This window comes from Chelonia mydas, chromosome 2 (genome assembly GCF_015237465.2).
Source record: "Chelonia mydas isolate rCheMyd1 chromosome 2, rCheMyd1.pri.v2, whole genome shotgun sequence".
NCBI lineage: Eukaryota > Metazoa > Chordata > Testudines > Cheloniidae > Chelonia > Chelonia mydas.
In genome coordinates this window covers 133402175-133427734 of record NC_057850.1, presented here as the reverse complement: position 1 = coordinate 133427734, position 25560 = coordinate 133402175, and the positions used below count along the sequence as shown (strand labels likewise).

Below are 25560 nucleotides of genomic sequence, written 5' to 3'. Positions count from 1 at the left end.
GGCTCTTCCCCCCCAGCCCGAGATGGGGCTGGCCTAGGGTGACCAGAAAGCAAGTGTGAAAAATCGGGATGGGGGGGTAATAGGAGCCCAATTTAGAAAAAGACCCCAAAATCGAGACTGTCCCTACAAAACTGGGACATTTGGTCACCCTAGGCTGGCCCCGCTTCCCCCATAGGTGGCTGGGGAAAATATTTTTGGGCTGTGGAGGCTGACCCCGCCCCGCGCGCAGCCCCCACCGGCAGCTGCGACCCCGCGGGGCTGGGCCCGGCTCCCCGCCCTGCCCCCAGCGGGCGCTGCGGCTCCGGCGCCACCGGCTGGGCGCGCAAGCGGGCCCCTCCCCGTCGGACGGACAGAGCCGGGGGCGAGTGCGCCCCTCCCGGGCTCGCTGCGGGGTTTCTCTCCCCGGGCAGGGGGCGTCCCCTCGCACGCGGGGATCCCCGGCCTCGGGCAGCCCGGCGCTCGCCCCCGCGGGCAGCCAATGAGAAGCCGCCTCAGCGGCGGGAGCCGCCCAGTGCCGAGCGGGCCCGGAGCGAGCCGGAGATCGCCGAGGCTCCCCCTCCGCGCTCTCCCCTTTTCTCTTGCGCCCTTGTGCCCTGGGCGGGGATTCTCTTCCCTGATCCCCTCTCCCCCGCCCACCCCACTTGAAACCAAGATGGAGGATGGTGGCTGCTGCGGACACCACCGCTGCTATTGCAGCTGCTGCTCCTGATCCCTGAAGAGGCTGCAACACCCCGGTTTCCCCTCCCACCAGCTTCCTGCTGCACTGATTGCAATCGCCCTCCATGCACGCACCCCCTTCCTCCTGCAATTGTCTCTGCTTCTGCTCTCCCTGCCTCTTGCCCGCATGCACTGAATCTGTGCGTGCACACACAGCCCCCTAGGTGGCTGCTGGAGGGTGAAGGGGGGACTCCCGTAGCGCTGCAATTGCACGCATACCTTCATGTTCCTCTATTTATTGTTGCCACTGGCAGCCACCCCCACCTCGGTGCATTACTCTGTTGCCTGGATTTCCGCGTTGGCTGCTGCTGGAAGGTGAAGCCGGGACCTGAAGACAAAACATAGACACACCTTCCTCTTCCCAGGCACCAGCGGGGGAGCCGTGAGTGGATCAGGGTGGTGGTGGTGGTGGGGGGATCTTGTCTGGAGGAGCCGCCACTGCACACAGCAGCCATGAGTAGCTCCACTACCACCACCTCCACGACCAGCAGCAGCAACGCCGGGGAAGGGGCTGAGGAGGCGGCCAAAGACTCTGCAGACATCGTGGCGTTTTTCCGATCCGGTGAGTGTACTTGTTTCCTTGGGACAGGAGAGATTTTGATGGGGGGAGGCGGACTGGGAGGCCACGATTTGCACCAGCTTGGAGGAGGTGGTGAAAAGTCTCTTTTCTCTTTCCTCCCCCCAAGAGGGAGTGGGAGCGATTCGCTGCTTGGGAGCTGGCTTTGTGAGAAATGCAAACTGGTAGCTTATTGGGGGGAGGCTTTTCTTTCACTCCCTAAGAAAGGAACATTCTGAATCTTTTGCATTTATAGTCGTGTATCGAGGGGGAGGGGTGTAAGAGATCTACAGATGCGTTGGTGTGTAGAGGATTGCATACGTTTTACGGTATCCATTTTTATACATGACTGCAATCTAGAGTATTCGGATGCCTCTTTTTAAGGAGACAGTTGTGTGCTCCCGATTATTAAGGTATACGTCCGTGTAAATGGCAGAGCTTACTGTGGAGCATGTCACAGGGAGAAATCTGAATTACAGCCTTTGTTATAGTTAACTGTTAAAGAATGATAGTGTAAAAAAAAAAAAGCTTCTATTCCAACCCCCATGAATAATGAGGGGACTATCCATACACAACTGTCGCAACAGTAAGTTATGACCTTTGACTACGACCATGCTGCTTTTCACTTCACTCCGATATTGGAAGAAAATTACAGGGGTGATATCGCAGTCACTAACGGTGAACTAACAGACCTCAGTCGGCATACTAGTCACTTACAAAAGTTGGGACACAATCAGAAATAAATGTTCATCGGAAATTGTGGAGACCGGCCTAGTTCAATAAGCCGTAGGGCCATAGTTCTGTGATGTAGCAAATGGTGGCTCGGCTGGTGACAGGTGTAAGTATTTATGACGTTAGTAAGAAAACACATGTCACTTGCACTTGGAGGCAGAACCTTAAAGTAGCATTTGACGCCAGACACGAAAGGACTTTCTGCCATGGCCGGCTGAGGGGTTAACCCCCTGCATCGTATGTCACTGCTGAACTTTTGGGACGGGAGAAAGTCCCTGCAAATGGTGGGGAAGGCATACAAGCAGTTCGTGGATTTAAGGGGGGAAACGGAGGCATGTTTGAGGCTCCTGCTAACGTAAAGATTAAATTTGCACATAATGCGGTAATTGATGTTTGCTATGTATGTAGGGTGTGGATGGCACTACTATAAATAGCAATGCAACTCCAGTCTGTTGCAACTCCAGTGTGTCTGGGCTGCATTTCTAGACGGTGATTAGGGAGATGGGTGGAAGAGGGAAAATTTCAAAACCGTGTTTGCAGCGGGAAGTGCAAACGTTAAGGGATTTCCCTGCCTGCACGAAGGAGGAGCAGTGGAAGGAGCCGGGCTGCTGCTGCTCCTCATGTGTTGCTGGCTTGCCGCTGAGCTGGAAAGTCTCGCTGTGCTTTGGAGACTGGGGAGGGGAAAAGTGGGGGGAGCTTGTTGACAGGCTGCTAGGATAAAAATGGAGTCCGCCTCTTCCTCCCTCAGTGTCTCCCCTCGGTACCTAGTCAGTTGCACTCCAGGGAGCTGCGGAATAACGCGCGCTCTGTGGCGCAAGCTGTGATGTGGCGATGGCAGCTTTGCTGCCGGAGGCATTAACGCCCCAGTGACAGAGCCTGAGCCTCGGAAGGGATTGGTGCCCCCGGGGGGCACCCACCACATGCCTGCTGCGGCTGCCGCTGGGGCCGGCGGAGGGGAAGGGCTGCCTGCTGACTGCAAGGCGAAGGAATAAACAGGGGCCGAGGCTCAACACCCCTCCCCAGATTCTGGGCGGCGGCGGCGGCGGCAGGGATGAGGCTCCGGCTGGGGTTACTCTCCCCCAGAACATCAGCTGCAGCTCCCCTCTTCTGGCGATTCTCTCCCTCCTCATCATGCCCCAGCTAACAGGCCGGAGGAGGAGATAGCGAGGACATCGGCCTTGGTTACTTGTTTCATTTGGATGTCCACAAAAGGAGTGGGCTGGAAAGGAAAATGCAGACTCACCGCTGGAAAGATGAAGGGGAGTCCGGGTTAGGTGTGTAAGATTTCGACTTTATTCGTGGGATATCTAAGCAAGTGCCATGAGGGAGGTTGCCTGTGTATGTGTGAATGACCAGCACTCGTAAAAGAATTGGTTCTTTCCGGTTGATAAGGTTGTGGGGGAAGAAGTGCAGTTTGAAAGAGACCTCATCTTTGCTCTAGGGATTTGCATGGATAGGCGATGTAAATAGTGACATTGAGTCTTATCTGGAGCGTCTGTGGCTCTTTTAGAAATAGGCTCAAAACAAGTTGACCAGTGCACAAATACCTGAAAAGTCCATGAGGATAATAGCATTTGTGCAGAGTGAGTTTTTTCTTGTGAGAATGAGATTACCCTCTTGCTCCCCGTGTTAGGCAGGCTCCTACAATGACAGCAAAATTATACATGCTTTTTAACAGCCAAAGTGGAAATCTGTTAGTGTGTCCACAGTGAGGTACACTTCATGTGATAGCTTTTGCAGTATGGAATGTTGACAGCCCTAGAAGCAGTCAGCTGCACTAGATGACCTGTGGCAGATTTTCCCCAGTTACTGAAAATGACAGCATTAATAGTCTTATTCCACTAGACAAATGAAAAGGACCAAGTATTCTATTTGGTGTAACAAACTCAAAGGATCTCGCTTGTTTGTAAGCTCGTCAACAAAGAATGTGTGTTGGTGTGCTACTGCTGAAGTCTTGGTGAACTGGAATCAAGAAGCAACTGAAACTAATGTTTTGAACACCCTTCTGTTTACCTGTGGCAAAGAAATTAATATGTATTGGCTTTTTAACTTTGTTTACCCATGGCCCTGCTGGGGACGGGGAGAGGGTGTATGTATATGCATGTATTCCCCTACTTCCATTTTTATCTCATGCTCCAGGTCACAGCTTCATTCTCCTGGCAAAGTAGAAAAAAATCTCTTCAAAGCATGTCAGTGCTGCCCATTATGGGACAGAGACAGGATCATTATATCCATGTCCTCGAAGTTGGGAGTGAAGTGGAAGGGAATGCATTCTTAAAGATATAATAACATACAGGCCAGGGTGATGCTGTGGCCAACCAATAAGCAAAACGCTTAAAGGGTGTTGCTTAGGTTTAGGCATGAAGTTAAACATGTTGATTGCACACTTCATAGAAGATGAAATATTCATTTCTCCCAGACTTTGCAAATAAGTGTCAGCAACACTGTAGCTGCTATAGTAACAAAGGGCTGAATGCGTGAATGCAATTATTAAAATTGAGATTTTTATTAAGATTGCTTAGAGGACTGTAAACAGGGAGCAATGCATTTAAAAAAAAACAAACCAGAAAACTATTCCCAAGTACATTGTGCCCATCTTAATTTAAAGTGGTCCATTTTGTCTGTTGTGCAGCATAGAGGTGGCAAAGCTTTTCTGCAGTCCAGTTTTTAAGCTAAGTCTTATCTTAAAAATAGGCATATTACTTTGAGTGAAATAACACAGGAGCAGAGAAATTTTCATCAGTAAACTTAGAGATGTACAATTTAATGGAGTCTGATAGAATTCTCACTACTCAGTTTAACTTTGTAAAGATCCAGATTCTATTCTTGCTTAAATGGGCAGAAATTTGGGGCTATGGTGGCCAGAAGGGCTAATGTGATCCTGGGCTGCATAAAAAGGAATCTTAGGTGGTAGAGGGGTTATTTTACCTCTGTATTTGGCACGGCTGTGATCGCTACTGGAAGAGTGTGTCAAGTTCTAGTGTCCACAACTCAAGAAGGATGTTGATAAATAAAACCTTTTGTAGTGGTAAACACCCATTTTTTCATGCTTTGTGTGTATAAAAAGATCTTCTATACTTTCCACAGTATGCATCCGATGAAGTGAGCTGTAGCTCACGAAAGCTTATGCTCAAATAAATTGGTTAGTCGCTAAGGTGCCACAAGTACTCCTTTTCTTTTTGCGAATACAGACTAACACAGGTGTTACTCTGAAACCTATTGATAAATTAGAGAAGAGAAGAGCCACAAGAAAGATAGACTCAAGGAGCTCAATCTATTTAGTTTAACAAAGAGCAGATGAAGGGGTGACTTGATTACAGTCCATAAGTACCTACATGGGAAACAAATATATAATAATGGGCTCTAGATCTAGAAGAGAAAGGTGTAACATAATCCAGTGGCTTGTAGTTGAAGCTAGACATTTCCAGACTGGAAATATGGTGTAAATTGACCATTGGAGCAACGTACTTCGGTTTGTGGATTCTCCCTCACTGACAGTTTTTTCAATCAAGATTGGATGATTTTCACAAAGGTCTGCCCTAAGAATTATTTTGGGGAAAATTCTCTGGCCTTTGTTGTACAGTAGGTCAGACTAGATGATCACTGAAGTCCCTTCTGGCCTTGAAATCTGTGAATTGAAGTTATAGTGTGAAGAATTTTGATGTCTTGGCTGGAACGTAAATGCTAATGAATGTATCCACAACAAAAGAAACATAAATTGATAAGTGATCAGCAGAAGAGGTGGCACACACAAGAGAACATGAAATGTTACTCTGGGAAATTAAAAAAATGGAAAAATCCATCTTGAATTAAAGTTTTGAGAACCTCAGTCAGTGAGTGGGTGGTCTGAATATGAGGATTTCTTTGAACACTGAATCAGTTGAAAATTTACTGTCTGTGCCTGTATCTGTATTTAGTGAGGGAATTGCTTTACTGGACATATCACCTTGGTGACTACCAAGATGACTAGTTTCAGAGTAGCAGCCGTGTTAGTCTGTATCCGCAAAAAGAAAAGGAGTACTTGTGGCACCTTAGAGACTAACAAATTTATTTGAGCATAAGCTTTCGTGAGCTACAGCATCCGATGAAGTGAGCTGTAGCTCACGAAAGTTTATGCTCAAATAAGTTTGTTAGTCTCTAAGGTGCCACAAGTACTCCTTTTCTTTTTGAAGATGACTAGTCAATCTCTTGAGCAACAGGAAAAAGTATTTGTACTTTTCTGCCTAACAAATGACTTTCTGTTGATTGAGAATCTTAAAATGCAATATTAAACAGCTGTTTCTAATGCAATTCAGCTGGGTTATAGAAGTTGCAGAATTGGGGAGAATATTAGATGATCTCTGTCAAATATGCAGAGAGTGGTGAGCCCAGTTAACATAGGCTAGCAATTGCAAAGCTTTGTGTAAGACTTGGTTATAAACAACTACAAATGTTAAACTTAACACTTGCAAGAACTGTTGACATTGCGAACCAAAATATTCTGAAGGACACAACACATTTTGTTCTCTGTAACGTTGACATAAAATACTTTATTTGGCATGGAAGTGTTGACTTAATATATCATTGATTTTTTTTCATTTATACTTAAAATACCATCAATGAATCTGGCAAAACGGTTGAATTATGGGATATAAATCTGTGGGTGCTTAGGGGCTGGAGTGGAGGACAAGTGCAATGCTTTGTTTTGTCTTTAGCTATGCTGAAGGGACTCTGTTGCTGAAGGTGTGGCCTACAGTACACTACTGCAAAAATATTTAATAAATCACTAATGTGAATGGAAAGGACAAAGTGTAGATGTGTGGTGAAGTTAATGAATAGGTGGGGAGTAGTGACTTGTATGTGTTTTTTTTTTTTTTTTTTTTTTTGGTGGGTGCTTGGGAATAGGTTCTCCAGGTGAAAAGCTATATGGAATAAGTCGTTAGTTTGAAGAATTTTTGATTGGAAGTGTAGGGGGAACATGATGCTGCTCTGTGCCAATGAAATTCAAGTGTCTCTGGTTAGTGCCTTTGCCATCCTGCAGTTTTTTCTGTGAGATGGGAACACTGGGCTCTAAGATGGAGAGGGGCAAACAAACATCCCTGGGGGGAAGAGGGGGAAACTGACCAGTGTAACTTAAACAAAGTCTGCGTTTTACAAAATTTAACATTTCACTGTTCTCATTATAGTAAGGACATCAAGCTACTTTTGGAAAGATCATATTGCAAAATTTAGTTGATGGCTTCAGGAGACTTCAGAGTAGAAAATGTACTTAAGCCATAAGTGGAAAAGGAAGCGAGTTGAGGCAAAGACTGAAATATTTCTGTGACAAATGTTAGTCTAAAGAACTTTGGTAGCTACAACTCCTGCATTTTGCATTAGAACTTGTCAACCAATACACTGCAGCAAGACTTGCTGGAAACAGCATATGCTGGTTTAAGGCTCTTAGTTAAATTGTTGTTGTTGAGATGAGGAAGGAGCCTGTTAGCTTCACTTTCAAAAATTGAACACGAAAGAATTAAAATGCAAAAAGCTTGTCAAGTCTCTCCTTAAACTCATGAACAGAGAACATAGGACTTATCTTCGCTAAAAACGCTACAGCGGCACAGCTGCAACGCTGCACCTGTGCGATGGCAGAGCCCTGTAGCGCTTCAGTGTAGACACTGCCAATCCCTGAGAAGCAGTCGCAAGATCGACAGAGATTAGGTCAGCTTAACAATGCCAGTCGGTGTGGATTTTTCACACCCCTGAGTGATGTAGATGGGTCAACCTAACATTTTAGTGTAGACCAGACCATGTTCTTTACCCTTACGTTCTGTCTCAATCATAATTAGAAAAAGGATTTGAATACCACTGGATAACCTTTTAAGACAAAATTATAATGGGGGAGGCGGCTAACCATTAAACTTCCGGAACTTACATGGAATTACAAGTATCCAACCATTAATAAAAATCAGAGCACTGCAACACAAGTTGGGTTTACATGTGAGCTGATGGAATAAAATTCTGAGCAATAGGAGATTAGTGTTTGAATTATGTGGGGGTAAAAGAATCATGATAAAGTAGTCCTGTTTGCTTAACTGCTGCTAAAGTTGTGTGGATCTATGCAGTGATATGTGATACTGGAAGTGACATGCATAACTTTACTAAGTTGGTGAGCATTGACCCCTTTTATTAAATATTAAGTCAGTGATAGAAACTGAGATGTGCAGTGGATTTTTTTTTTTTCAAAAGAGCTAAGATAAATCAATTCCTGATAAAGAGCTTCCACCTGTGGTTAACTTCTTAGGCCATTTTGCATTTAATTTTTAATAGTGTTTGAAATAGGACTACATCAGTAAAAGTAAGCTCTTGTGCTCATTAAACAATCAAGGCTTTAGGTGAATGTCCAGGATGCTGAACTCTGTTTCTGAAAAACCTTTGGGCTAAGGATGTCAAGAAATTAGTCCATATCACTGAGTACTTTAGTTATTATTGTCCAGAGCGATAGATGAATTATTAGGCTATATGATGGATTGAAGAAGTGATACAACAAGTGACATTTAATTATTCCCCAAGAAGCCTAACGAAGTAGGTAAAGTTAATCAAAATAGTGTAATAAGGATAATAGTGGGCCCTACTCTAAACCGCTAATACACTTCGGTTGTCTGCATCAGTGGTTCTCAACCAGGGGTACACGTATCCCTGAGGGTATGCTGAGATCTTTCAGGGGGTACATCAACTCATCTAGATATTTTCCTTGCTTTACAACAGGCTACATAAAAAGCACTAGTAAAGTCAATACAAACTCAAATGTTATACCGACAATGGCTTGTTTATACTGCTCTATATACTATACACAGAAATGTAAGTACAGTACTTTTATTCCAATTGATTTATTTTATAATTACATGGTAAAATGAGAAAATACGCAATTTTTCAATAATAGTGTGCTGAGACACTTTTGTATTCTTATGTCTGATTTTGTAAGCAAATAATTTTTAAGTGAGGTGAAACTTGGGGGTACTCAAGACAAATCAGACTCCTGAAAGTGTTACAGTAGTCTGGAAAGATTGAGAGCCACTGGTCTACTTAATGCATCCTGTAGCTAGCTATCTAATGTCTGCTGTTTAAAAGATAATAACTACATGCAGGGCTAACCACCATGAAGATGAAGGTGTTTGTCCAAGTTGTTCTAAGCTAATGGTGAGAACTTCCTAGTCACAACAGTTCAATGACTAGTGAGAATTCTTCTTCCAACTGAAGAAAAGACTGATAAAATGAAAGGGATGTTGAGACATCCATAATATTTATGGACATAGAGTTTTGAGGACAAGAGTGAATCTATGGACGTGGATTTGCCTGCTATGTACTTGTTTCAGCCGAAAGGTAGCTTACAATATTTGTACAATTGTGCCAATAATCTTTGTTCTGAGTAGCTGAGACCATTCAGTACTAATATGTACAGTTCAACATGAAAAAGAAAGTGATAACTTTTAAATTATTTCCTTTCTTGAACTCACCCACTTCAGCTAGGTCAGCACTTGACAAAACCATCTGAGAAGGCATACCCTATTTTCTGCTGCTAGAGTTCATGGGTGAAGTGCACCGTTAGCCCTGTTCAGTCTATCTGGGCACCCCTTTCAATGCTGGAGACGTGCCTGTGCTTGGGCTTTCAACACAGTGCATCACAGTGTCTTGGAGCCTGGGCTTCAGCCTGACCCAAAATGTCTATACGGCAATTTTTAGCCCCGCAGGCTGAGCCGCCCGAGTCAGCTGAGCCAGGCTCTGAGACTTGGTGCTGTGGGTTTTTTGTTGCAGTGTAGACTTACTGTAAAGCTGCAAAGGAAATATGGGGCTCGAAAGATATAGTAAACGTTCATTGTGCATTTGGTTGCATGGACTACTTGGCATGACAGACCAAAAACAAACAGACAAAATCAAGCTAGGAATCCTTTGTCAATCTTTTAAAGAGAAAAATGCTGCCTGACCTTACAATACAGTAGTAGCTACTTCAGTGGGGCCTTCTTTCAGTTGGATTCTGCAGGCTGTCTGGGATGTCAGGTGGCTGTTATGTGCAAGTATTGACTGGAACATCTTTAGGTCACACAAGCCTTTTCAAAACGAAGTGGTTGCTTGATGTAAGAACATAGGAATGGCCATATTGGGTCAGACCAACGGTTCATCCAGCCTAGTGTCCTGTTTTCTAACAATGGTCAATGCCACATACTTCAGCGGGAGCGAATAGAACAGGGCAATTCATTGAGTGATCCATTCCCTGTCGTCCAATCCCAGATTCTGGCAGTCAGAGGTTTAGAGACACCTAGAGCATGGGGTTGCATCTCTGACCATCTTCGCAAATAGCCATTGATGGACCTATCCTCCATGAACTTATCTAATTCTTTTTTTTTGAACCCAGTTATACTTTTGGTCTTCACTACATTTCCTGGCCATGAGTTCTGCAGGTTGACTGTGCATTGTGTGAACAAGTACTTCCTTTTATTTGTTTTAAACCTGCTGCCTATTAATTTCATTGGATGATATCTGGTTTGTGTGTTATGCGAAGGGGTGAATGTTTCCTTATCCACTTTCTCCACAATGTTTTCTAGACCTCAACCTTATTCTCATTGGTCGTCTATTTTCCCAGCTGAATAGTTTGTTTTTTTAAATCTCTCTTCATATGAAAACTGTTCCATACCCCTAACAATTTTTGTTGCCCTTCTCTGTACTTTTTCTAATTCTAATGCATCTTTGAGATATGATGACTAAAGCCACATACAATATTCAAGGTATGGGCGTATCAAGGATTTATATAGTGACATTATATTTTTTTGTCGTTTTATCTGTCCCTTTCCTAATGGTTCCTAACATTCTGTTCTCTTTTTTTTTTGAATGCTAGTGCACATTGAGCAGATGTTTTTTAGAGAACTAACCACCATGACTCCAAGATCTTTCTTGAATGTTAGCAGCTGATTTACACATCATTTTGTATGTGTAGTTGGGATTGTTTTCCAACGTGCATTACTTTGCATTTATCAACATTGAGTTTCATCTGCCATTTTTTTTGCCCAGTCTCCCAGTTTTGTGAGATCTTTTGTACTCTTTTAGAATCAGCTTTAGACTGAACTATCTTGAGTAATTTTTGTATAGTCTGCAAACTTTATCACCTCCATTGTTTCCCCCTTTTTCCAGATCATTTATGAATATGTTGAAAAGCATGGGATCCCCCAAGGATCTGTGCTGGGACCAGCTATTTATCTCTGTCCACTGTGAAAACTGATAATTCGTTCCTACCCTTTGTTTCCTATTTTTTTAACCAGTTACTCATCCGTGAAAGGACTTTCCTTCTTCTCCCATGACTGCTTAGTTTGCTTAAGAGTCTTTGGAGAGGGACCTTATCAAAGGCTTTCTGAAAGTCCAAGTATACTATATCCACTGGCTCATCTTTGTCCACACATTTGTTGACGCCCTCAAAGAATTCCAGTAGATTGCTGAGGCATAATTCCCCTTTACAATGGCTGTGTTGACTCTTCCCCAATGTATTGTATTTATCTATGTGTCTGACAATTCTATTCTTTATTATGGTTTCAACTAATATTCCTGGTACTGAAATTAGGCTTACTGGCCTGTAATTGCCAGGGTCACCTCCTCGAGCCTTCTTTAAAAATCAGTGTCACATTAACTATCATCCAGTTATCAGGTACAGAGGCTGATTGAAGCAATAGGTGACATACCACAGGTTTAGTAATTTTGTAGTTTCGTGTTTGAGTTCCTTCAGAACTCTTGGGTAAATAACATCTGGTCCTGGTGACTTATTACTCTTAAATTTATTGGTTTGTTCCAAACCACCTCTATCGACAGCTCCATTTGGGTTAGTTCATCAGATTTGTCACCTGAAATAATAGCTCAGGTGTGGGAATCTTCCTCACAACTTCTGCAGTGAAGACGAATAAAAAGAATCCATTTAGATTTTCCGCAACGGCCTTGTCTTCTTTGAGTGTTTCTCTGGGACCTCAAATAATCAATGGGACCACTGGACAATCATCAGGCTTCCCGCTTCTGATGTATTTAAATAATTTTTTGCCATTAGTTTTTGTCTTTTGCTAGTTGCTCTTACAATTCTTTTGTGGCCTGCCTAATTATACTTTTACCCTTGATTTGCCAGAGTATGTTTCTATTTTCCTCAGTAGGATTTGACTTCCAATTTTTAAAGGATGTCTTTTTGTTACTCTGTTTAGGCATGATGGCATTTTTTTTGCTTCTCTTACCTTTTTTTTTTTTTTTTTTTGCATACATATAGTTTGAGCCTCTATTATGGTATTTTTTAAAAGTTTCCATGACCCTTTCAGCAATTTCACTCTTGTGACTTATTTTAACTTCCGTTTAACTAGCCTCTCCATTTTTGTGTAGTTCCTTTGAAGTTTAATGTTACTGTGGTGAGTTTCTTTGGTATTTTCCCCCCCACAAGGATTTAAAACTTAATTACATTACAGTCGCTGTTACAAAGCGGTTCAGCTATATTCACCGCTTGGAGCAGATCCTGTGTGTCACTTAAAACTAAACAAAAATTGCGTTCCCCTTGTGGGTTACAAGACTAACTGCTCCAAGAAGCAGTCATTAATGGTATCTAGAAATTGTATCTCTGCATTCCATGATGATGTGTTCACAGTCAATATGGGGATAGCTGAAATCCTCCATTATTAGAGTTTTCTGTTTTTGTAGCCTCTCTAGTCTCTCAAAAAGAACAGGAGTACTTGTGGCACCTTAGAGACTAAGCCTCTAAGGTGCCACAAGTATTCCTGTTCTTTTTGCGGATATAGACTAACACAGCTGCTACTCTGAAATCTAGTTTCTTGGAGCATTTCACAGTCATTGTCACCATCCTGGTCAGTAGTGGAAGTATATACTTACTGCTAAACACTTTTTTTATTCATGTATAGAATTTCTGTCCATAGAGATTCTGTGGTACTGTTTAATTCATTTAAGAGTTTTACTGTAATTGACTCTATGCTTTCTTTTTTTGTGCAAGACAAGAGTCCAGGAAAGTGCAAAAATAAAGTTTGAAGTTAATTTTGTTTTAAGAAACGGATGCACTTTATATTAGATAGACTAAAATGCTAGTTGATGTTTGCTGTCTGGAATGAATGGACAAATGGTGTGCCTGTGATTTCAGAATAGTAAGTCACCATGCTGGTGCATATAAATAGTAGGTATTGGGAGTGTCAGTCTCCCTCAGCCAGCATATGGAAAATTGGAAGACTGAAAATGTTTTTTTGATAAATGTGAACATAGGTGTGCTTAGCTCAAGAAGTACCAAGTTGCATCAGCTTCTCTCCAAGAGGCTTGGGAGCAACACACTAAAATAAGAACCTGCAACAACACTCTTAATAGTCTATAAAGATAAGATACTGCCCTTGCCATACACTGGCCCAATAAAGAGAGAAATTGTGTATAAAAACATTGTGATTTGAATGGATTGACTCACTGACTTTAAAAGAAGCTGCCTACCAACTGATTAGGTGAGCTGTCCAGGTTTGAAATCAGGATATGACTTAATTTCAATACTGTAAAGAGCCCATTAAAATCTGTCTGGGAGAGAAAATGGATTTTGCATTCCTAAGTATCTCACGAGTCATGACTACCAGAAAGATGCCACTTTCACTCCTTCTGAAATAATTATTTGTAGTTTACCAGAAATATCATGTAGAAACATATTAAATTGTTCTGCTTTATTATGTTTCTGGTAAGTGTATATGTGGATGGTGTTTCTAGAAGCTTTCCAAGACCGCGATGAAAATAAATTTAAGGTGTTTTCTCTCAGATTACATGTGGGGAAAAGGGGAAAACATGTAGAATGGGGAAAAAATTGTGTAGTAGGTAAAATAATTCAAGTGTACATTTTTTTGTTATTACGGTACTTTCAAACTTCAATCTTAAATAGATCTAGTAAACTGTGGCTTACTAGTTATTTAAATAGTGAAAGGTTTCAGAATGGTAGCTGTGTTAGTCTGTATGAACAAAAACAATGAGGAGTCCTTGTAGCACCGTAGAGACTAACATTTATTTGGGCATAAGCTTTCATGGGCTAAAACCCACTTCATCAGATGCATGGAGTGAAAAATAACAGAAAGCAGTGTGTACAGCACATGAAAAGATGGGAGTTGCCTTACCAAGTGGGGGGGTCAGTACTAAAAAGGCCAGTTCAATCAAGGTGGATGTTGCCCATTCCCAACGGTTTGCAAGAAGGTGTGAGTAACAATGGAGGGAAAATTACTTTTTGGAGTGACTCAGCCACTCCCAGTCTTTATTCAGTCCTAATTTGATGGTGTCCACTTTGCAAATTAATTCCAGTTCTGCAGTTTCTCATTGAAGTCTGTTTTTGAAGGTTTTTTTGTTGAAGAATTGCCGCTTTTTAAAGTCTGTTATTAAGTGTCCAGGGAGATTTTTTTTTTTAAAATAGCGAACTCTCTCTTCTACAATAATAACTAATATCCATTAGCCTGGGGAGGGATTTGATACTATTCAACTTACATTATTTCTAACGACACAGGAAAAGACAAAAGTAGGTTGCTGGCAAAGTAGTATGCGTGAGCATCTGCAAAGCTGAATCACTCTAGTTCAGGAAGTATGCTGCTGTTGTGGGAAACTAATCACTTAGATAGTGCGGGGGTGGGGGCAAATCTTAACAGCAAAAAACAAACATAAGTACTTCTAGATTTACACTAGGACTGGGCATTTTTAATTCTCTGGTGCAGTAAAATATCAGGGCAGGTCTATACTACAGTTTTGCCAGCATAGCTTTGTCAGAGATGTGGGGGGGAAAAAAAATCCTATGCTCCTCACATACAGCTGTGCTGGCAAAATCCCCATGTAGACACAGCTTACACTAACAAGAGTCCTTTCATTGGCACAGTTGGTCATTTGGGGAAGTGGATTAATTACACCAGCTAAAGAACTTCTTTTGCTGGTATATGCAGAGTCTCCACTAGGGGGCCTTGCTGGCGTATCTGTATTAACAAAGTCTAGAGCAGGGGTCTCCAAACTTTTTAAATCGTGCACCCCCAGGGCCAGCTCTGGGGAAGCAAAAAAAAACAAAAACAAAGAAGAGCTGCCTCCGGCATGCCACCGAAGATGGAGCAGGGAGAGCCAAGCTGCCGCCGGCGTGCTGCCAAAGAATCAAAGGTCCAGGAGCTCTTCTCCTGCCACGCACCCCCACAGATGGTCTTGTGCGCACCCCACTTTGGAGACCACTGGTCTAGACCAGTGGTTCTCAACCTTTTAGGGCTTAGGACCCATTTGTAAATGTCTGTTGTCTGTCATGACCAAGTAAATAGTCGGGGGGTAGAGGCCCTGGGGTGGTTTCACTCGGGTCCTGTCCCCTGAGGGGGGTTGGGTCCTGCCCAGCACTCACCCCACAGTGGCAGCTTCTGTGCTGTGGGGCTGGCTGGGCTTGGCTCTCCGATCTGAGTGTCGCAACTTCCAGAGTTGCAGTGCCTCTCAGGTTTGGCCCCACCCCTCTGGCTGGACCAAATTTGTGAGAGTGGAGTTGTGACCTGGCTCATCGGGATGCAGTGCCGCTCGCTCAGATTTGTCGTACCCAGACTCCCATCGTCATGATGGCTGGGCCAGACCTGAGCAGCACTGGGACCCCAGAGGCTGCAGTGCTGAGAACAAGGAGGCGAGCCCAGCCAGCCCTGTGGGATGGGAGCTGCTACACAACCATTTGAAACATATCCTGACCCACAGGTTGAGAAACCCTGATCTAAACTAGCCTTCAGATGAGCTGCACTGACTTAAGAAGTGTAAGTGCAAGGACTTAAATCAAGAATTGTGGCCACACAAATAGCCACAATACACTCTTTTGCCAAGAAGCAACAAACCGTGTTTGTGCCATGTAATTTGATAGAAATGACCATCTCTTAAATTCCAGCTCTTCAACTTGCCTGCCATTGTAGGATATGAGCGGGAGAGAAGCTGGCTAGTTGGGTGAGGAGTGAAGCAAGGGAGCAAACCGTGATTTTGAAGGGAGCAGGAGTGGATGGCTGCTGTCTGCATCCCTGCAGGACTTGAAGGGTTTTTTTTTTTTTTTTTTTACTGCCAGTTTTTGTTCATGTTTAAACTGCAGGCTGTCTCAGGGCTTGCAGTTTCATTGCTTCTGCTGTTTCTGTAGTATCCGGTAAGGGCTGTTCTCCTGCCTTCTGATCGCTGGTCATTAACAGATCTCTCCGTTTTTTTGATTTGTAGCTTGCTTTCTAAAGCTTATCCCCTTTTCTGAACACACATCTTTCAGGGCTTTTGGTAGGCAGGAGCTTTCCCAAACTGCATAGATGCTTGCAGAGCTGAGTTCTCTGCCACTTCTGATGATGTTGCTTCTTGCTGTCCTGTGAGAGCTACAGCCACTTGAATGTAGGAGGAGCACCAGCTATTAAATGATGGCATAATAAACACTGAATTGTCATTCCCACTTACTGCACTAAACAGGCCTGTTAAAATTAGGACTTCCTGCTTCACACTTCATGTCCAAAATACTGTGATAAAGTACTTTGTTAAAGGGTATGTTACAATGGGGGCTTGAATACATTTACACCCATTTACTGCAGTAACAAATAGTAAAGTAACAATCTTCATGTGGGCCAAGGAAAAATGTCCCTCCAGTCTTATTTAATTGTTCTGGAAGCATGTTATACAGTGTGAGGCAATGGGATAGCGAGGAAGAAAGATGAGATTGATTTGAAGCTAATTGGCGTTCCGTTCAGCACTGTAAAAGTACTTATTGGCACCCCTTGTTGGGTATTCGGGAGGATGTATTTTAGTGTACTCCCATATTTCAACCAAGTGCTCTGATAACTCTTGTAAATCTATGCAGGGGTCAGGTTAACTGTTTTGGTGTGTTAAGCATGGAGTCAGAGTAAATACACAGAAAATCCAAAAGAGGATTTGTTACACCAGTTTGAATAAAGATGTATATTCTGTTAAGCAAAAGCTTCATACACATAGATTTGAAACAGTTTATTCATCGTAAGCTACTAAAAAGAAACAAATACTAGACTGAAAGGGTTTAATAACGTTGGCTGTTAGAATTGTTAATTATCAGCACTAGGATGATAAGAAATTAGCTTTCTTTGGGTACTACTAACGGGAGTGATAGTGAACAATCTTGTTTTCCTCTGCTAATGTTTGAAAAAACTGGAGCCGATGTAGAGGCACGGGAGTTGACCACAGACTGAGTGAAATAACCTATGCTAATTTACACTTGGCTTCACAAGAACTCTCTGGCAACCATAAGGACTACAAAAGTAATGTTGACTTTAGGTTTTGTAGAAGCTGATGGCAAATGGGAGACCAACACCAGGGCTAGTGACTCATTCACTAGGGGCAAGTGCTAAAATGCTTTTTAGACTTAATTATGTCTCAAGCACAACAGTATAAATCTTAAAGTAAAACAAACAAAAAACAAACTAGATAAATTCAATGTAAAACCTAATGAAGGAACCTAAACTCTGCATCTTTAAGACCACCCTTTCAATGCATGTGCTAAATTAAAGACGCCTTCACATCCACAAGCCTTGACTTCTGCCAAAAAGTGACTTGGTCCGTATAAACTACAAAAATAAACATGATTAATATAAATTAACTTCAGTTCTGACCAGCTGGAGCAAAATCCTTCCTTCACAGAAAGGGAAAATAGCCATCACATTGAAATCTGGAATTTGTTCCGGTGCCTAAGCAAATGCTGACACTCAGAATAAAATGAGGTGACACTATTGGTCGTTAGGGACCCAACTTTCAAGAGATTTATAAAACCCAACATGATAAATTGTCCCAAGATGTAAGTCAGTGAAAAATGCAGAATAGAAGTATGCATGGTTATTAGAGAAAAGAAGTACTAAGTTATGTAATAGGTAGTGCTGGCTGGCCGAAGTTACACTGGGCTTCAGATATAGTTCCTGTAGAAGGTAGCATTATGTCTTAACCATCTCTATAATAAATAATGAATAAGTGCTTAGGAAACCTAAGTGCTGAACATGTTGGGATGTAGAACCTTGTTTATGGAAGGATGATTCTGTTTCTTCAGACTGTAAAATGTAGCTGGATTTTGATATCTCTGCTTGCTAATCAAAAGGTGTTACATCAGAGACATGAAATTTGAGTACTTTCATTTATTATTCTTAAATCTATAAAAACAGGCATACCTGCTGTTTAGTGCACCTTAGATATTCTAAAACCTAACATCACTAAACCTCCAGGAAAACCAGAGTCATCCTTCAAAAGTAATGCATATTAGGTCTCACTTTTCAGTTGCCCATTCAAAAGGTGGCCCATGAATCATGCTACAAAGGTCAACATTATGATGGCACCAGAAACTCCCATCAGGTATAGGGCCCCATTACACTTTGCACTATACAAACATAAGACTGAATTTGCTTCCTGTGGTTGATGATTTATAAAAAGCCAGGATGCTTGATAGTCAAAGACTTTTGTAGCCTGTAGGTTTTTGTGCTCTTCGTGCCTTTTTGAGGAAGATATCAGAACTTGGTTTGAATCTTTCAATCAATGATAAACTAATTCCTTCACTTTTTAAGCTTTTTCCAGTGGTGGATTGTCAGCTGATTAGAAGATCCCCCCGCACCAAAGCTATTCTTTTTAGGTGATTAAATCTGAGGAACTATCCTCAGGAGATGGAGAAGGTTTTGGAACAAATTGATAAGTCAAACAGCAGTAAGTCACCAGGACCACATGGTATTCACTCAAGAGTTCTGAAGGAACTCAAATATGAAATTGCAGAACTACTAACTGTGGTATAAAGAAAAGGAGGACTTGTGGTACCTTAGAGACTAACAAATTTATTGGAGCATAAGCTTTTGTGAGCTACAGCTCACTTCATCGGATGTTTGCAACCTATTGCCTAAATCAGTCTCTGTGCCAGAGGCGATCCAAGCAATTACAGGATAGTAAGCCTAACTTCATTACCAGGCAAATTGGTTGAAATTGTAGTAAAGAACAAAATCATCATCAGGCACGTAGATGAACGCGATAAGTTGAGGAAGAGTCGACATGACTTTTACAAGGGGAAATTTTGCCTCACAAATCTACTAGCATTCTTTGAGGGAGTCAACAACCATGTGGACAAAGTGATCTAGTGGATATAGTGTACTTAGACTTTCAGAAAACTTTTGTCAAGGTCCCTTCCCAAAGACTCTTAAGCAAAGTAAGCAGTCATGGAGTAAGAGGTAATGTCCTCTCATGGATCAGAAACTGGTTAAAGGAAAGGAAAGGAAATAAAGGGTAGGAATAAATGATCTGTTTTCACAGTGGAGAGATGTAAATAGAGAGGTTCCCCAAGAATCTGTTCAACGTGTTCAGAAATGATCTGGAGAAAGGGTAAACAGTGAGGTGGCAAAACTTGCAGACTAGCTGAGTCCAGAGCTAATTGCGAAGAGTTATAAAGGGATCTCTCAAAACTGTGTGACTGGGCAACCAAATGGCAGATGAAATTTAGTGTTGATAAGTCAAAGTAATGCACCTTGGAAAAAAGAATCCTAAGCATACATACAGACAAAACGATGGGATCTAAATTATTAGCTGTTACCAACTTCGAGAAGTATGTGGCACTGGCCACTATCAGAGACAGGATGCTAGGCTAGGTGGACTATTGATGGTCTGACCCAGTATGGGCATTCTTAAATCCTTATCATAGCTAATCCTTCTTAGTCACTTGGGCACATTGAGAAGTTGTGCTGCAGTTACACAGATGAAAGAAGGGAAGTGTCCACAACAGTAAAAAGTCGAATCAGTTTACAAAATGAAAAGGAGAAAGCTACAAGTCTAATTTTTACTGTACTTCTAACTTGTATTTTTTGGTAACGTCCTCTATGCCCTTTTAAATTTAATTCCCCCTCAAGTTTCTATTAGACCACTTTTTCAGGTAAAGATCCATCATGTAAATTACAGAGGAAACTGTCAAATGATATTTAAATGGTTTAGGTAGAAGATGGCACTAGGAAGTCTGGCAGTGTGGTCAGGTTGGAGAGTAACCCTTGTTAATTCTATTTTGTGTCACTGTGTAAAGGGTTGGGTTAAACCTTGTTGGAGTTAGGGGATGGGGTAGCATTCATAATTCATTCATGATAAATGTAAAAAGCCCATTAAGCTATTTTATACAACCAGGTAGCTGAAACAATGAGTACCACCCAAAATGCAGGCATATGGCAAGGCTTGAGGAGAAGCTGAACCATGTGGCCCAAGGGATTTCCCTGGGGACTGATACAGCAAACACAGAGGCTAGGGCATTGACTGGCGGAAATGAAGCACCATAGTCATGGAAGAACTGGTAGCATGTCTGCGGTAAAAGCTGCGCCTCTAGGCACTGTGTTGGTTAAAAGAAGTTAGGAGCTGAGCAAAAACCCCTCTTCTGTTAGATTCCTCCTGTGTTCAGGGAAGTAGGACTTCTTACTTTCTCTGTAAATAGGATTGGATTGAATACATGACTTGCATCGGATTCTCTTCCTAAAGGAAACAGCCTGCAGGGCCCTGAACTTTGGCTAATTACTCAGGTCAAAAAGGGGTAACAGTAGTCAAACCTGACCCATGTATCCAGAAAATTGCCTCACATAGAAAAATTAGTACTCAGTTGTGGACACCCCATCTTCAGCTTCCACTAAGAGCAAGTGTCTGGGAACAGTTAATAATTTGTGCTTGAGTATCCTGGAGGAAAAAAGAAATGTAGATGACTGGCTAGAAAAAATTAATAAAATAGATCTGGAAGCCTATTTAGGGTGTCAGTAAAGACCAGTGGTTCTCAACCTGTTTATCATTGTGGGCTACATATGTGGTCCACAAAGGGTTACCTGGGCTACAGGTTGAGAACCACAGTGCCTCCAACCTAAACTTCCACACAAACCCCTATGCCCAGCTTGTTCTGCTCCTGGCCCCACTCTGTGGAGGGTTCTCTGGGTGGAGAGCCAGGTGGGGAGCAGGGACCCTGACCTGGACCCCACCATGTGGGGCTGATGGGGCAGCCAGCACCTGGATCCCGCCAGGTCGCAGTCTGAGCCCTCCGGGCAGCAGCTGGCAGCCCCAACCCCGAGCCCATGGCCTTTAGTACCCAGCTGAGCTGGGCTGCAGCTGTGTGCTAATTGGGCTGCAGGTTGAGAACTGCTGGTAAAGACTCCTACTACTGGCTCTTTCCCAAGTTAAGTAGAGATCAAAATTAAGAGGGTGTTACTGGGATTCTTTATATATGTAAATACACTGTCTGTCTCTTTCGTGCGCGCGCGCGTGTGTGTGTGTGTGTAAAAAGAAAAGGAGTACTTGTGGCACCTTAGAGACTAACAAATTTATTTGAGCATAAGCTTTCATGAGCTTCACGATGAAGTGAGCTGTAGCTCACAAAAGCTTATGCTCAGATAAATTTGTTAGTCTCTAAGGTGCCACAAGTACTCCTTTTCTTTTTGCGAATACAGACTAACACAGCTGCTACTCTGAAACCATATGTGTGTGTGTGTGAGTTTTGTCCTCTGATTTGCTTTATATACCAGTTCAGAAGCAATCCAGGCACCTTGGTTAAGTTGAGGGTGGGGTGGGAAAACAAACTAAGGTTGAAGTAGTGTAAAATTGAAAGGACCATAAGAGAATCTGCTGCATGTGCAAGCTCTAGTTAAGAAGTGGTTTAATCCTAGCCAAGATAGTTTGTTATGCTGCATCCTTTTGAAAAGGACACTTCCTCTCCATCTGTAACAGGCAGCATTGCACAACTTTTTGTTAAAAGTTGGAAGCTGACAGCAAAACAAGAATAGAATTAAGATTTTTCCAGCCTGATTTCTAGCAAACCAGGTTAAAGTGAATCATTGTAGACTTGCAGTCACTGGCTCCCAGTGAAGAGCTTTTCTTCACATTTTACTATTCTGGCTGCTCCTCTTGCTGGAGAAAAAATTGCTTGATATGGTGGGAACCTTTTTGAATATAAAGTTTTGTCAACAAATTGATATTTGTCAGTAATTCTGGAAATCTTCAACATGGATATATACTAAATGCACAGCAAAACTTCACTTAAAGGCACTCTTCAAACAAAAGAAAACTTACCAGCTTATACCCTTTCTGTTTGTTTCATATATAAGGGCAATTTCAGATTGAAATCTCAAGTCACTTGCTTTTTTGCTTTAGGCAGTTCACACCTATAGTGGAAGATTATTGTAGTTGGAGAAGTAGTTAAGTATAATCTCACAGATTGAGCAAACCATCTGAGAGGGGAGTCAGTCCTGAAATTGTTAGAAATTTGTTCATTAAAAGTGACTAGAAGAAAATATTTGCTTAAACAAATATGAGGCGAATTTTTAAATAGCTTGAAACTTAAATGTTTTTGAAAATTCTAGCCAATAAGTGTCTTGGGATTGAGGGTGGGATTTCCTGTTCTGTGATTTCTTGTATAGCATTGAGTGTCTGTTGCTTATCATGGAGCAGTTGATGTTAAAAGACCGGTGTCTAATTTGTTGCTCCTCAGAGAGCTTACATCATGGCTGAATGCTGTTATCTTGCTCTGTTTTCTTGACTGTCTGCTGGAAGCTTTTGAAAACCGTTTCTGTGCTCCTGCAGTGTTGCCCAAACAAACCTTGCATGTTACTTTTGTTGCTAAATATAGCAACGGTTCCCAGTTTCAATTTGAAGTTCGAGTGGCGTCCTGCATGGGTCATAGAAAACAGAAGAGTATACGTGCAGTTTAGCCTGTAAAACGTTCTATTTAAAGCTTTTCATTATAAGCAGTATGCAAGTAGTGATGCCTGTACATTCCATTATAAGACCCATTTTTTATTTGCTTATAACTTAGCCCTAAGGGTTACAGTGAGGCAAAAAAAAAAAAAAAGAAATCCATGCTAGTTTTCTGCCTCAAGCTGATTTGATTTTGAATGATTCAGCTAAAATAGTTCAGCCTTTAAAAGGAATGAGGTTTAAGAAAAATACATTTTGCCCATACTGAGTTTCTTTTCAGGGATGTACCTTTAGGTGAGGTGCTTCTTTTCTTTTTCTTTGGTCAAGCCATAAGCCTCTAAAAATTTTCATCTTTACACATATTCTAGACTAGTTGGAGTTTGGCAGCTAAATTAATCCTGTGTGTTTGTGTGTGTCCCCGTCCCATCTCCACTGAGCATACGCCAGGCTGGGGCTATAAGGTCTGAGCAGGACCTCTCTTGCAAATGCAGCTCAGAGAGACTATGGCACTGTACACAGGAACTGAGAGGTAATACCCCAGGAGCAGTCTCTGGTGCTCTGTGCTGCTTCTGTTCCCCCAGCCCCCCAGCAGCGAAGAGGAGGAAGCCGCGTGAGGGCAATACAGAGGGGTGAAATGATGGGGTGGGGAAGTAGGAGGAGGGTACAAGGGCATGGGGAGGAAAAAGGAGGGGCCAGGGTCAGGATTTGCCGTGGGTAAGAATAAGAGCAGAAAGGGATAGAGATGGGAGTGGGGTGAGATGCAGAAGGGTCTCTGACCTGTAAATCATAATCACACTCTACTACAGAACCTGGGCTTAAACACATTATTCCTGAGTGTTAGCAGACTTTGATTGTTCGACAGGTAGCTAACCTGTTGGCTAAGTGGCTCATCCCTGTCTAGTGGAGGTCAATGAAAGTTAGCTTTCTCCTGCAACCACTTTGTTAGCTCAAGTGGTAGAGGACTGCGTGGATGTAAAGGTCCCTGCTGATAAAACCATGTCAGGGTACTGTGGGTCTACATGATGAAATACTTGTTTTGTACGCCTCTATTTTTAATTTTTTTGGAAAAATACATTAAAAGACATGCAAATATTACACTTGCAAGGTCAAAAACTCAAGTCTGTAAAACCTTAATTTGGCCTTCTTGTGCATATGCATTATGATTTTCTTCAATTAGTGGATCACATACTTATCGTTTCCATAGGACCCCGTTCTAGTGCACAGGACAGACTGAGTTCGCTGGGTATTCATTCTTTTTTTTTTTTTTTGGATCAGCAACAATTGTCGTCTGGGTATGGGTATTTACAGCACTCCCTCCAAATAGTGAATTAAATACAATATTAATTTCCTTCTGGGCTTTTGTATTTTGCGTTCGTGATCATATTCAAATGCTTCATAAGCGTTAATGACTTCACATTCACAACACTTATGTGAGATGGAGTTTTCCTCATTTTACAGCTGGGCATTGAAGCACAGATTAAGGCCAAAATTGTCAAAAGGGGAATCCAAAGTTAGTTGCAAAACTAGAAGACCTTGGGGCCTTAATTTTCAGAATATATGGCATTTCATAACACTTCATGTAGGAGCACAGCTCCCGCTGAATTCTACTACAAGTGGTCCGCCCTTATGCAAATAGGACACTTGGTGATTCAAGTTGGGTATCCAAAAAGTGAGGCTCACACAATGGCCACCTGTGAACATTTTAAGTAACTTCTCTAGCATTACAGGGGCAGAGACAAGCATAGATTCCAATTTTCCAGGGAATCATTCAACTACCTGAACCATGAGACCATCCTTTTGCTTATTGCAGTCCCCTTCCTCATTCACTACACATCTTTCAATTTCTGCAACAGATGAAGGGGTACTATAAATAACTGCCTTCTCTACACAACCCTGATTCATCTCTAGAGCAGGTCTGGCCTGTGCTCTGAAGGAAGTGTGTGTGTGTGTGGTGGGGGGGGGCTGTGGAAAAAAAATTACGTGGTCACATAGGAAAGACTACATCATGCATAGGCACAAAGGTAGTGGGGGTGTATGTGAAATAACATTACACAGGCAACCTTAATGTTGGTGTTGGCTAACTTGAGTGTTTTAAACCTTTGAAACCTTAATGTTCTTTCAAGATAATTTTTTGGATGTATTTGAATACTAAACTTGCTGTATACAAATGTGGTCTTGTAGCTTAATGTCAGTGGAATGTAATACACATTTGGACTCGAATATTTTTGAAAAAGTAACCTAAATGATAAATGACAATACTTTCATGGAAACACAAGGAATATGTAGTGAAATATATGATTGTGTTGAGCTGAACTGAGGCCCGCATTTTCTTTCTATCTTAGCTGAGAATGCTGCTCAGACATTATAATGGCATACTAGAAATATGCTCTATAATGGATATTCAAACCACTGAGTTTCAACAAACTAACATGACATCACTTGTACAGCACAATATAAAACATTTGAGAAGAATGGCCTGGTGCTGTGTAATTGAAATTATTGAACACAAAGCTGGGGTTGGTGTCCATTTGAACATCAAGGTCAGGTAAAATTGATGGTGGGGAAATAAAATAAATCCTTCATAGGAGAGTTAATTGTATAGAAAACTGACTTGCATGAAAATGACATGTTTCAGCAGTGTGTAGCAGGAACACACAAATGCACCCAAACCTGCATGTGTTTTCCTTGTTGATAGCCAGGACACAAAGCCAGGAGAAATTGTAATTTGCTTTCTACTGTGAGGTACCTCATACTGTAGTTAAAGTAATAGGCTAATTGAATTTATTTACTTAAAAGCCAGAGTGTGATGACCGCTTCCACAGAAGGGAGCGGAGACACTTCTGCTGTTCTGCACCGCCGAGGGAGGAAGACGTGACTGCCTTCCCTCACTCAGT

The 25560-nt window shown here is 42.2% G+C and overlaps 1 protein-coding gene across 5 annotated transcripts in view; it reads left to right on the top strand.

Annotated features, from left to right (window-relative positions):
• The first annotated feature begins 307 nt into the window (after positions 1-307).
• The window catches only part of TRIO (trio Rho guanine nucleotide exchange factor), a 400036-nt gene continuing 374783 nt past the window's right edge, over positions 308-25560 (top strand). Inside the window, exon 1 of one of the 5 annotated variants that reach the window (XM_007065023.4) lies at positions 308-1279. In XM_007065023.4, the coding sequence (XP_007065085.1) occupies positions 1171-1279 (109 nt within the window). In that variant the 5' untranslated portion in view covers positions 308-1170. Of the gene's footprint in view, positions 1280-2752; positions 3280-25560 lie in introns of those variants that run through there. The other 4 variants (XM_043540248.1, XM_027827405.3, XM_027827404.3 and 1 more) reach the window with 4 other exon arrangements.